A 13,734-nucleotide genomic window follows, 5' to 3' on the forward strand; every position below is an offset into this window, starting at 1 on the left:
TTCACAAAAGAACTTTTTACACAGTGTTCGTAAGAACCAATCAGATTTCCTCTGAGCATTTAAAAAAACCCCACGTGGGACAAAGTTAAAGTTAAAACTACAAAGAGCTAATTTGAGCATGCATACATTCTGGGGTAAATAAAACAGGACTAAAGGAGGAATGCATTCAGCAACCCCGGAGGTCATAGAGGGTCGTCTACGAATCTCAGCTAAAGCAATCCATGACAGATGGCCATCCAACCTCTGCTTAAAAACCTCCAAGTAAGGGGAGTCCACAAGAGTTCCACAAAATGGCAGGCAGTTCCCTTGCCTGGCAAGCTGGCACAGAGAGCAAGGAGCCCTGGATCCTGCCATAACAGGTCCCTGGTGCTCTGTGACAGGTTGTACGTGAGGCTGCCGGTTCAGGGCCAAATCTCTCGGCAGCCCAATAGCTTTCAGATAAGACACCTGCCCTGGAAAGCCACAGCTTGTCATTGGCCTGATTCATGTCCTTCATAATATTACTGTCAAGTCCAGGGCATCATTTTGCAACAGGCTGCTGCTGGGGTCCAATTCCAAGGTGGGTCAAAGGAACCGGTGCCAGTAACAAGGCAGGCTGGAAGTCAGACACTAGATCAGGCAAACTTGCAGGAGATGCAGTCACAGATGGCCTTCTCATTGAAAGAGGCATGGTACAGCCTGGCGTGGTTTCTAACGGTTATGAAAACATTAGCATACACAAAGCTGTTGAGTTTTTGACCAAGAAAGGCATATGTTTTAAAGATTTAGCAAAGTTTCAATTTTTAATTTAAATGAGGCCAATAACTTCCAGACTCTGCTGGCAAGATAAGCCAGCATTTGGAATGCTTGATATCTGTACAATGAACGACGGTGATGAAGGATGAAACTTGGGCTCCGTAACCCCCTGCAGAAATCTGCAAATGAACAAAACACAAAAAGTAGCTTTAATTTATGACAACAGCATATAGTTTCCCTAACAGAGTGGTTGTCAATTGTTCTCTCCCCTCGCCCCGTTATTTTAACTTTCATTTGTGTGTGTGTGTGTGTTACAGATAGGTGCCAGACACTTAGGGTGAGTGAATGTATATTGTTGTTGAGCATGACAAGTTGGTTTTGATGGAAAGTTTTTATGTATCTACATTCGCTTGTGAATTCAACTGACCACCTTCATGCTACGGGCTCAGATGGCAGCGCCCACACCAGTTCTGCAGCACAGAGGGCACTCTTAGCTGGCAGAGTCTTGTCTGGGAGACCAAAGTGCTGGTGGCACCACACGTGCCTGAAGACCTCCACCAGCGCCTTCCTGTTACAGTGGATGTCAACAGCCACATGCAGTATATGTATTGATCATTCCAAACAACTGTGGGTGCCTAAAGAGCCATTGGTGAATGTTGATACTGTTAGCATCTGCCTGAGTCTGTCCAAACAATGGCGGAATAAGTAAAATATATATTTGGGGCATTCTCAAAATTCACCCGGGGCTGTAAGCCCTGACATGTGAAGGTCGAGCTGACAGACGTTTCCTTCTGGAAAAGCCTTGTTTACGTTGCAATATTGGATTTTCTTCTCCCTACTCTCCCAGTTCGCTCCCCCTTCCCACAACATTACTTTGCATTTTCTTGCATCTTAGTATAGGATACGTTCCGTGTCGAAACAAGCCGTGATATTGTTGTTCTTCTGTTTCCCTACACAGGGCAGATTCTGTGGCTTGGAATCCCCACAAAATGCTTATGACTGGGCTGCAGTGTTCTGCCTTCCTGCTCCGAGACAACTCCGTAGGTATTTGGGCTGGGGATGATTCAGCTTAAGGAACTGGCCTAATGTCATGTGAGTGGCAAGGAAGGGGGGGGGGAAATGAGGAAAAGAGATGGCAGTCTCCCACCCATTTTTGCTGGAATGTTGAGGGTGGCAGGAGAGGATATATTGTTTATTAATATCCTTCCTAACTTGTGCTAGCAAGTTCCTTTACTTAGCAGAGTGCATTCCTCCTTTACACAGCAGAAAACTGGTTGCACATTCGTGTGAGCAACAACAACAACAACAACAACAACAACAACAACAACAATTTATTATTTATATCCCACCCATCTGGCTGGGTTTCCCCAGCCACTCCAGGCGGCTTCCAACACAATATTAAAATACAATAGTCTGTTAAACATTAAATGCTTCCCTAAACAGGGTTGCCTTCAGATCTCTTCTAAAAGTCTGGTAGTTGTTGTTCTCTTTGACATCTGGTGGGAGGGCGTTCCACAGAGCGGGTGCCACAACCGAGAAGGCCCTGCCTGGTTCCCTGTAACTTGTCTTCTCGCAGCGAGGGAACTGCCAGGAGGCCCTCAGCGCTGGACCTCAGTGTTCGGGCAGAATGATGGGGGTGGAGACACTCCTTCAGGTATACTGGACCAAGGCCGTTTAGGGCTTTCAAGGTCAGCACTAACACTTTGAATTGTGCTCGGAAACGTACTGGGAGCCAGTGTAGGTCTTTCAAGACCGGTGTTATATGGTCTCGGCGGCTGCTCCCAGTCACCAGTCTAGCTGCCGCATTCTGGATTAGTTGTAGTTTCCGGGTCACCTTCAAAGGTAGCCCCATGTAGAGCACATTGCAGTAGTCCAAGCGAGAGATAACTAGAGCATGCACCACTCTGGCGAGACAGTCTGTGGGCAAAAAGCAATTCAATCTGGCTTGTCCAAATGGAAATGTGTTCTAATATTTCCTGGTAAGATCCCTTGAATCCTTCCTAAAAGAATAAAGACACCACAGTCTTATTCATCAGAAATAAAAAGAAAGTTGACTCACGATCAGGCAGAGCAGAGTGTGATCCCTGAAGGCAGGCTTAAGGCTTCAAATTACAAACATATACGAAAAGGTTTATCCCGTAATGGAGATGACCTGGGAGACTGCTTGGCTGGCAGCCAGCAGTTCAGTCCAGGAAGTTTGCGGGATGAAAGGAAGATGGAGGAAGAGAGGGAGTGGCAGCATGCCTTGTCCTTTTACCTGGTCTGGAAAGTTTACGCCCACCCACTAGTCGCATGCAAGGAAGGATGCTCCAGCCAGGTGTAACAGGAAGTTCGACTGGCTGGACCAACATCCCCTTGCATGTCTACTCTAGGAAAACAAAGGATGTTGTATTTGACTGCTCCCAGTGGATTACATGAAACTTTGGGCTGTGGCCCCACACACCACTCGTTTTGCCCCCCCCCCCACAACCAGCTTGATCACCCCTGAGGAAATGTGGCCCTGTCCACCCAAAAGTCAAGGTGAGGTTTGTGTGTATGTACGCTGTGCCAAAAATATATACAGATTTGCATATTTTTCTTATTGGTTGTGCAGAATTTGTTGTGCTTCTGCTAGCTATCGCAAGGGGGGAGCTATGCAGAAGAATCCCAAAGCACCCGCCCTCTGACTAAGGCAAACAGTCCCCAGGTGCCCCCTGGGCAACCATTTGCAATCGTAAGGGATTGACACTTAAAAAATAAATTGGAGCTTGGGTTCAGACAGATTTGGGAGGGATGTGGAATTCTTGACTACCCATAGCCCTAGTCCTACCCGTCTCAGTGAGCTCTCATTGGCCCATGCAGGATGGATGTTTGTCTCTCCGATTTGCAAGGTCCCGCTTCCACCTCAAGACCAGGACTGCTCAAAAAGAATTAATTGATGTCAAAAATTCTGTCAGACACCAAGCTTATCTTGCCGTCCGTGCCCTTAAAAAAAGAGTATAAAGACCTAATACGCCACCAAAAGAATGCCTATACCAGAAAATGTTGGATAGAACTAATTAGTGCGGCAAAAGATCAGACACTATTCTGGAAACTGGAAACTTCTGGCACCCATAAAGCTATTTCCCCCTTAACTTCAGATACTCCCCCTAGCCTGTGGGTCTCATTCTTCCAATCTTTGTACGAGGACGCTGAACCTCCACTACGGAATTATAATATAAAACAACTGGCTAAATGGCCGCCTGTTTCAGTAACCGAAGTGAAATCATATATAAACCAACTGAAAACGGCCAAAGCCCCAGGCTCAGACGGCATTACGCCAGAAATGATAAAAGCACAGGCGGATTGGTGGGCACCTCTCTTAGCCATCCTCTTTACTTACATAGATGACACTGGCCACATCCCAAGGTAATGGGGAACAGCCATAATAGTCCCATTCTGTGCTGGTCCCGGGGGTAAGGTACCGTGAGTGTAGCAGAGTCCACACGAAGCGGGGCGAGGTCCGATGCAGAGAGACGGGCGGGGAACAGGAACGCTGGAACAGAAGGCTGAGCAGGTAACAGGAACACCGGATGGTCGGGAACAGGAGGCCGAGCAGGGAACAGGAGTACTGGATAGTCAGGAACAGGAAGCCGATCAGGGAACAGGAGTACCGGTTAGTCAGGAACAGGAGGCCGAGCAAGGATCAGGATCACAGGAAGGTCCGAAGCCAACAACGACGTTGCTCCCGCAACCTGGGGCCGGGATGAGTGGGCTTTTATCCTCTTCTAAGGTCAGGGGCGGTCCCGACCCCCAGGAGCCCCGCCTACTCTGGCCTTAAGGCGAGCACTCCTCCTGGGGGCAACTAGTTCCCTTCGCCTCTCTGCCCTAAGCCTCTGCAGATCAGGAGAGGCCGAAGGGTTACTGGGCCCTGGAGGAGGCTCACCTGTGGCCATTGAGTCATCAGGCCCCTCTGGGGCCAGGAGGACTTCACCTGGGCCCAGCTCCTGCTGCACTGCCACAGGTGCAGGCTCTTCAGCCTCTAGGCCTTGCCCCAGTTCAGCCGGCCCTGGAGGCGGGGACTCCTGTGCAGGCTGGGATTCCTCTGTTTCATCCTCCAAATCGGAATCCCAGGCCATCACACCATCCCCCCTCCCAGGCCCCCCCCTCAACCGAGGGTCCGGACCCGGCTTGCCGGGGTACGTCGCATGGAACTCTCGGAGGCAGGCAGGTGCGTGGACGTTGGCTGCTGGTTCCCAGGAACGGTCCTCCGGTCCGTACCCCTTCCAGTCAATGAGATACTGTAGCTTTCCCCTGCGGTATCGGGAGTCCAGGATGCGTTCCACCTCGTACTCAGGCTCTCCCCGAACCAACACTGGCTGCGGTTGGGGACGGTTCGGGTGGAACTCGTCGGGTGGGGCCACAGGACTCAAAAGGGACCTGTGGAAGACCGGGTGAACCTTCAGGGTTGCGGGTAACCGGAGACGGAATGCCACAGGAGAGACTTGGTCCACGATAGGGAACGGGCCGGTGAAGCGGGCGTCCAACTTCCGCGAAGGTCGAGAGGGGTGGAGATGGCGAGTGGAGAGCCAAACCAGGTCACCGACGCGAAGTTCCGGCCCCACCTGGCGGTGGCGGTCGGCCTGGGCTTTGTACGCTTCCTTGGCCTGGTGCAGTTGCTCCACCAAAAGCTGTTGCTGGGACTGGAGCTCCTGAAGCCACTCCGTCACTGCCGGGACCGCGGATGCCGGCAGCACCTCTGGAAACAGCCGTGGATGATAACCATAGCTGGCCTGGAACGGGGTCTGCTGGGTGGACGCATTCACCGCGTTGTTATAGGCAAACTCCGCCAATGCCAGGTGGTCGACCCAGTCATCCTGCTGGTAGCTGCAGTAACACCGGAGGTACTGCTCTAGCACCGCGTTCGCCCGTTCCGTCTGGCCATCGGTCTGTGGGTGGTAGGCTGACGAGAGGCAGACCTCTGTCCCGAGGGTCTGGTGTAATGCTCGCCAGAACCGGGATGTGAACTGAACGCCCCGGTCGGACACCACGCGCTCAGGTAGTCCATGCAGGCGGAAGACATGCTGAAGGTACAGCTGCGCAGTTTCCTTGGCTGTGGGTACAGATGGACAGGGAGCGCAGTGTACCATCTTGGTGAAATGGTCGGAGAAAACCAGAAGGCAGGTACAGCCACGAGACGAGGGTAATTCCACTATAAAGTCCAACGAAACCGTGTGCCAAGGGCGCGGTGGAACTGGCAATGGCTGAAGTAGGCCGGGGGGTCGCCCGGTAGGACCCTTGGCGCGACGGCAGACATCACAACCAGCAACGTAGCGAGCCACGTCAGCCTTCAGGCGGGGCCACCAAAACTCCCGACTGACCAAATGGGTGGTCCGATACCGTCCAAAGTGCCCCGCTGCTGGGGCATCATGGGCCATCCGGAGAACCTCCAGCCGTAGTGGCCCTGGCGGGACGTACAGACGACCGTGGTGCAGCAGCAGGCCCTGATGCAGGACCAGCCCCGGATATTGTGGACTGGACCCTTCAGCCAGCTCCCGGAGACGATCCTGGGCCCAAGCGTCGACCCGCTGTTGTTCCCGCACCCGAACCTGCAGTGGCTGCGCCTCCTGGGTGGCCAGGAATGCAGCCGGAGGTAGAATCGTGGTGGGTTCTGCTTGCTGTACCGTGTCTGCGTTGTCTTCAGGTTTCCGGTACAGAGCATCCGCCTTCTGATTCTGAGAGCTAGGGATGTAGCGGATCCGAAACTGGAACCGGGAAAAGAACAACGCCCACCGGATCTGTCTTTGGTTCAGCTTGCGGGTGGTCTGGAGGTACTCCAGGTTCCGGTGGTCGGTTCTCACCTCCACCGGATGTCGTGCCCCCTCAAGATGGTGGCGCCAGACCTCAAAGGCTACCTTGATGGCCAGTAGTTCCCGCTCCCACACAGTATAGTTACGCTCCGCTGGGAGGAGCTGGCGGGAATAGAAGGCGCAGGGTAAAAGTGGCGCTTCCGGTCTGTGCTGCTGAGACAAGACGGCACCGAGAGCCGTACTGGAGGCGTCAGTCTCTACCACAAAGGGTCGAGAAGGATCCGGATGTTGCAAGATTGGCGCTCTCTGGAAACAGGCCTTCAACCCTTGAAACGCCTCCTCCGCCTCCTTGTCCCAGGAAAACGGCGTCTTGGGGCGCAGTAGTCGGGTCAACGGGGTGGTGCGGTGAGCATAGTCCGCAATGAAGGTTCGGTAATAGTTGGCGAACCCCAGGAAACGCTGTAGGTCCTTGCGGTTCCGAGGTGCCGCCCATTCTCGAACCGCTGCCACCTTCCCAGGATCCATCTGCACCCCACCTGGTGAGAGTCGGTGACCCAGGAAGTCCACTGACCGCTGATGAAACTCGCACTTGCTGAGCTTTGCATACAGACGATGCTCGCGCAAGCGCTGCAGCACGGTCCGGACATGGCCTTCGTGGCACGCCGGGTCACGGGAGTAAACCAGAATGTCATCCAAGTACACCACCACATACTTGTCTAGCAAGTCCTGGAACACGTGGTTGATGTACCGTTGGAACACAGCAGGCGCGTTGCACAAACCAAAGGGCATAACCAGGTATTCGAACTGTCCGTACCGGGTCCCAAATGCGGTCTTCCACTCATCCCCGGCACGGATCCGAATCAAATTGTAGGCACCCCGGAGGTCTAGCTTGGTGAACACCTGCGCCCCTTGCACCCGCTCCAGTAACTCCGAAATAAGGGGCAAAGGGTACCGGTCCGGGATGGTGATTTTGTTCAGGGCCCGGTAATCATGGCAAAGGCGGAGCTCCCCACATTTCTTTTTAACAAAGAGCACTGGCGCAGCAGTGGGCGAGGTAGAAGGCCTAATGAACCCACGCTCCAGGTTCTTGCGCAAGAAGTCCTGTAAAGCATCGCGCTCTGGCTCGGTTAACGAGTATAAGCGACTCACCGGTAGAGGCGCTCCGGGCTGGAGGTCTATGCCACAGTCAAAGGACCGATGCGGCGGCAGCTGGTCTGCCCCCCGTTCCTCAAACACGTCGTGATAGTCCCGGTATTCAGCGGGGAGCGTTGCAGCAACCTCCTCAGTGGGCGCAGCTGCTAGCATCTCAGTCTCAGCCGGAGAACTGGGGTCTGGGAAGTGTACAGTCCGTTTGACCCAGTCAATCCGCACATTGTGAGCCTCCAGCCAGTCCATCCCAAGCACCAGGGGGAACCGGGGCATGGAGGCAATATCCAGAGTTCGCATCTCACGGTGCTGCTGGAGGCACAGGACCAGGGGCTGGGTCTCCTGAGTGACGGCACCCGAACGCAGGGGCCGTCCGTCGATTGCCTCCACCTGCACCGGTTCTGGCTTGTTCCGCAGTGGCACCCGATGCTGGGCAGCAAAAGCAGCGTCCATATAAGAGCGGGTTGCGCCCGAATCCACCAGCGCATGGGTAAGAATCCATGGCCCTCCTGGAGGGTATAGATGTACCGGAACCATAAGGTGTTGTAATTCAATTGGTGCGGCCCCATTCTGTGCTGTTTGGGACCCCCGGTAGCCAGGGCCATCAGCTACTGGGGTTTGGTGGTTTCCCTGCGGCTGGCGTTTCTCAGGACAGGACCTTGCATAGTGTCCGCTTCCGCCACAATAGAGACAAAGATTCCCCTCCCGACGCCGCGACTTCTCTGCGGGGGAGAGGCGTGGCCGCACTGCCCCAAGCTGCATAGGTTCCTCCAATGACTTAGCTGGGCCCGTGGGGCTGCTGGTCGACACTGGGGCCAAGAACTGGAGGTGCCGGCGGTCCCGAGCCTGACGCCGGTCCTCTAGCCGATCGTCAATCTGTAGACTCCATTGGATAAGGGTGTCTAGCGTGGTGGGGCGTTCCATCGTGGCCAGCTGGTCCAGTATCTCATCTGAAAGCCCCTCGAGATACTGGTCCCGGAGAGCCGAGTCGTTCCAGGTCAAGTCCTGTGCCAGCAGCCGGAATTCTGTGGTGTATGTGGCCACCGTGGACTTGCCCTGTCTCAACCGCCGAATCGCCCGGTTGGCTTGACTCCCTTTCTGGGGGTTGCTGAACGCGGCCTCCAAACGATTGCAAAACCCCGTATAGTCTGCCAGCAAGGTGGAGTCTTGCCTGAGTAGTGGCAACGCCCACTTGGCCGCCTGGTCCTTTAACAAACTAATCAAAAAGTGCACCTTGGTGCGGTCGTCAGGAAAGTTCCGGGCTCGCCCCTGAATATATAGCTTGGCCTGGGCCAGGAACATAGGAAAGCTGGCCGGGGCTCCATCAAATTTCTCAGGCAAAGCCACTGGGTACTTGCCAGGAGTCGGGGCGTCGGCCCCAGGAGCCAGTAGGGCTTCTAAGCGTTGCTGGAGTGCCACGACCGCGTCACTGAGCTGCTGCACGGTGTGAGTTAAGGCCTGGTTCTCCTGGGCCAAAGTCACCAGTGCAGCCGCCTGGTCCTCCATGGCCTCTGGCTCTTCCCGAACGCACCCCTAAGAAGGGGGAGTGCGGGTGTGGCGGGAGCAAACTGTGCTGGTCCCGGGGGTAAGGTACCGTGAGTGTAGCAGAGTCCACACGAAGCGGGGCGAGGTCCGATGCAGAGAGACGGGCGGGGAACAGGAACGCTGGAACAGAAGGCTGAGCAGGTAACAGGAACACCGGATGGTCGGGAACAGGAGGCCGAGCAGGGAACAGGAGTACTGGATAGTCAGGAACAGGAAGCCGATCAGGGAACAGGAGTACCGGTTAGTCAGGAACAGGAGGCCGAGCAAGGATCAGGATCACAGGAAGGTCCGAAGCCAACAACGACGTTGCTCCCGCAACCTGGGGCCGGGATGAGTGGGCTTTTATCCTCTTCTAAGGTCAGGGGCGGTCCCGACCCCCAGGAGCCCCGCCTACTCTGGCCTTAAGGCGAGCACTCCTCCTGGGGGCAACTAGTTCCCTTCGCCTCTCTGCCCTAAGCCTCTGCAGATCAGGAGAGGCCGAAGGGTTACTGGGCCCTGGAGGAGGCTCACCTGTGGCCATTGAGTCATCAGGCCCCTCTGGGGCCAGGAGGACTTCACCTGGGCCCAGCTCCTGCTGCACTGCCACAGGTGCAGGCTCTTCAGCCTCTAGGCCTTGCCCCAGTTCAGCCGGTCCTGGAGGCGGGGACTCCTGTGCAGGCTGGGATTCCTCTGTTTCATCCTCCAAATCGGAATCCCAGGCCATCACACCTTCTATAAAAAGGGCAACAGAGGAGACCCAGCGAATTATAGGCCGATTAGCTTATTAAGTGTGATTAGTAAACTCTACTCAAAGCACCTCCTTAACAAGTTTACAGAATGGCTAGAGAATGAAGATATTCTGGCAATAGAACAAGCAGGCTTCAGACCCGGAAGGTCCATGGCAAATCACTTTCTAACGCTACAACATCTCATTGACAAATACAAACCAGGAGGGCAAGCCTCACTATACGCTGCCTTTGTCGACCTAAAAACAGCATTTGATACAGTCTCCAGAACCAGATTCTGGGACAGACTACAGGGTACCAATATAGATAGAAGGCTCCTGCTCTTAATTTAGGCACTGCACGCAAACACGGCTCTTAGAGTCAGGTGCAGTCGCCTAGGACACCTAACGGATCCTATTAAAACCTTCAAAGGAGTCAGGCAAGGGTGCCTATTGGCCCCTCTACTATTTAATTTCTATCTAAATAACTTAGTATCTGCACTCAATGACTCAGAACTCCACCCGCCGAAGCTTGCAAATCGGCATATTTCGGTCCTGCTTGTCAGGGAACTGACATTGGAGCAAGAGGCGAAGGGGAGGCTCCCAGATGATGCGGGCGAAGGACCCAGCAGCAGGGGGAGAAACAGCCCAGTAGAGGGGGAAGCCAATCAGCGGGGATAAAGGGAGGCAGACGGGGGAAGTGGAGAGAGGGCTCCAGGACTCTTCACTGGACAGCAGTGAGGAGAGCCCAGGTCCTCCGCTACCCACGCCTTCCCTGCGCAGAAGACTCCCGCGCAGTGAGAGGAGGAGGAGACTGGGTGTCAAACAACTTTTATGTTGGAAGAGGTTCAAGAAACGCCCACTGACGGATTCTGCCAGTGACTGAGGCAGCCACCATGAGAAGGGGCTGTGCAGTCAGAAAGTTTTGACAAGGCAAATTAACCGAGAAAGGCACCAGTTTACACACGAGTAACTCATACCCATTACACTGCTATATACCGATGATGCGGTAATTCTATCCAGAACCCCCATTGGACTCAAAAGAGCACTAAGAAAGCTCGCAACATACTGTGAATCTGAATGCCGCAAAATCAGCTATCAAAAGACCAAGATACTTGCTTTTGGGGAAAAAACCAAAGCTTAGAAGCTGGGAACTCCAAGGCCATAAATTAGAACAAGTCACAAACTATAAGTATCTAGGAATGGTGGTACAGGCCCCAGGAACCAACAAACTACACATAAACTCCATTGGGAGTTCAGCGGGAAAAACTGCAAATTGTATCCTCAAATTCTTCAGAGTACAAGGGGGCTTCTTTGTCCCCGCAGCTCTAAAACTATACAAGGCCAAAATTTTGGCACAACTCCTCTATGGTTCCTTTTTGGGTCCGCCTTCCTCTGCTTTCTCCCCACTTGAGAGAGTTCAATCTAGATTTCTTAGAGCTCTCCTCCAAGTCCCTAGATGTGTCTCTAATGCATGGATTAGATTGGAAACGGGGATGGTGAGAGTGGAGGCTAGCATCTGCCTAACATCAATTTACAAATGGCTGACATTGAACCCGCTCCCCCGAGGGATAGCCCCACTGATCCTCTGTGACCAATTCCAGTCGGGCTGGCAGACTGCAGTTCTGAACACCCTCCGAAAATTGGGTTTTGCCCCTCAAGCCCTTCTAAGTCTGGGCTTGGACCAGGCAAAAGCTATGGTCAGGCAAAGAATATTAGACACCGAGAGACAGCAAGACTGTACAAGTTGCTCCAACTATAGAATTGGAGAAATTGAGAGATATATAGCCGCACCGGCAGTATATCTCTTCTTTCTCGTATCTAGGGATGCAAGAAGGGCCTTTACACTTGCCAGAAGCTCGGCTCTTCCCTCGCCGGTCCTGGATGGAGCCTTTAGAAGGGTCCCGTATGCCCAGAGACTTTGCACCTGCCCATTGGGAGAGATAGGAAGCCCAGAACACTTGTTCTTTAGATGCCCCTTTTATGAAGAGGCATGTAGTAAGATCTTGGCTCCCCTACTGGTGAGACTCGCCGACCTCCCGCAAAAGCAAAAATTTGACCTTTTGCTGCTAGGCAAAGATCAGAAGATGACATGGACGGTCGCCAGATTCTGTGTACAGATCTGTAGGTGCAGACAATCGCCCAACTCAAAATAGTCTGGCATGAAAAGCCCCAAACATGGCTCCATGGATGATTCTGAGTCAACTCCCTGGGTCAGTTTATAGTTGTACATTGCTGCTAAATTTAGTGTTGTACATTGTTTTAACTGTCTGTTTTAACCATATCTGCACAGCAGTTTTTAATGTTGTCAGTGCCCTCTATTTAAGAGGCTTTTACTCTGCAGCCTCTTATAGTTGTTTTAACTGCGAATCTTTTAGTTCTTTTGCTCTCACAGTTGTTTTAACTGCGTGTCCTTGTTTGTTTTTAGTTCTTATTTGTTTTAATTATCAGTTTTTTATCCATCCACTATCCGTGTCTAATCCTATATTTTATCCAGATGTTTTATCCTATGCCTTATCGGTAAAAAAATCCTAACTGCTATTTTATCTATATGCTTTTTAACCCTGGTCTGAGACCGTAATAAAGTTCATTCATTCATTCTATTTTTATGCATATTGTGTTGTTTTTATGATGTTAGCCACTCTGAGCCCGGCCTTGGCTGGGGATGGCGGGATACAAATATAAATTTATTATTATTATTATTATTATTATTATTATTATTATTATTATTACTACTGTATTTTGCACCCCATAAGACGCTCCGGCCCATAGGACGCACCTAGGTTTTTTTGGGGGGGAAATAAAGGGGAAAAAAATTATTTCCCCCCCAGGTGCGGGGCTGGAAGAACCAGCTCGGGGAACAGTGGGAAGGCACGCTCTGCCTCCCCGCTGTCCCCCGAGCTTGTGGGGCTGGCGATGGGGAGAAGTGCGCTGATCCCGGGACGGCAGGCAGATCTGCACCGCCATCCAGAGCGGGGCGGGACTTAGCGCCCTGCTCGGGATGGCGGCACAGATCTGCCTGCTGTCCCGGGACGGCAGACAGCTCTGCGCTGGCATCCAGAGCGGGGCGGGACTTAGCGCCCTGCTCGGGATGGCGGCGCAGATCTGCCTGCTGTCCCGGGACGGCAGAAAGCTCTGCGCTGGCATCCAGAGCGGGGCGGGACTTAGCGCCCTGCTCGGGATGGCGGCGCAGATCTGCCTGCTGTCCCGGGAAGGCAGACAGCTCTGCGCCGGCATCCAGAGCGGGGCGGGACTTAGCGCCCCGCTTGGGATGGCGGCGCAGATGTGCCTGCAGTCCCGGGACGGCAGACAGCTCTGCGCCGCCATCCAGAGCAGGGCGGGCTTCGCCCCCGGCTCCCGGTGGCCGCGCAGAGCTGTGCTGAGCCGGGGACTGCAGGCAGCTCTGCGCAACCCTCGGAGCCCGTCTCCCAAGGGTTGCGCAGTGCTTCCTGAAGCCTGGAGAGAGAGAGGGGTCGGTGCGCACCGACCCCTCTCGCTCTCCAGGCTTCAGCGAAAGCCTGCATTCGCCCCATAGGACGCACCCAGATTTCCCCTTCATTTTTGGAGGGGAAAAAGTGCGTCCTATAGGGCGAAAAATACGGTATTGAGAGTAGCCCGGCTCATAAGGGGCGAGGCAGTCCTTGAGATCTGCTGTGGAGACACTTCCCATTGTGTCCTGCCCACTTTTGAACTGCACTTAGCTGGGATGTGGAGAAACACCTGTCTCCATCAACCAGTTTCCCCCAACCCAGTGGCCTCCAGGTGTTTTGGACTACGATTCCCATCATCCACAAGATACTGGCTAGGGCTGATGAGAACTGTACTCCAAAACATGAT

The 13,734-nt window shown here is 53.5% G+C and overlaps 1 protein-coding gene and 1 long non-coding RNA gene across 4 annotated transcripts in view; one reads left to right on the plus strand and one right to left on the minus strand.

The window, feature by feature from the left end:
* CSAD (cysteine sulfinic acid decarboxylase) overlaps positions 1 to 13,734 on the plus strand; it is a 48,283-nt gene that overhangs the window by 29,679 nt on the left and 4,870 nt on the right. For all 3 annotated transcript variants that reach the window (XM_083490170.1, XM_083490171.1, XM_083490169.1), the window contains exon 11: positions 1,694 to 1,775. In XM_083490170.1, coding sequence (XP_083346296.1) covers positions 1,694 to 1,775 — 82 coding nt within the window. The remainder of the gene's footprint in view (positions 1 to 1,693; positions 1,776 to 13,734) is intronic.
* LOC310700740 overlaps positions 1 to 13,734 on the minus strand; it is a 135,583-nt gene that overhangs the window by 21,256 nt on the left and 100,593 nt on the right. The window lies entirely within an intron of this gene.

Source organism: Podarcis liolepis (genome assembly GCF_965112155.1).
Source record: "Podarcis liolepis genome assembly, chromosome: 2".
NCBI lineage: Eukaryota > Metazoa > Chordata > Lepidosauria > Squamata > Lacertidae > Podarcis > Podarcis liolepis.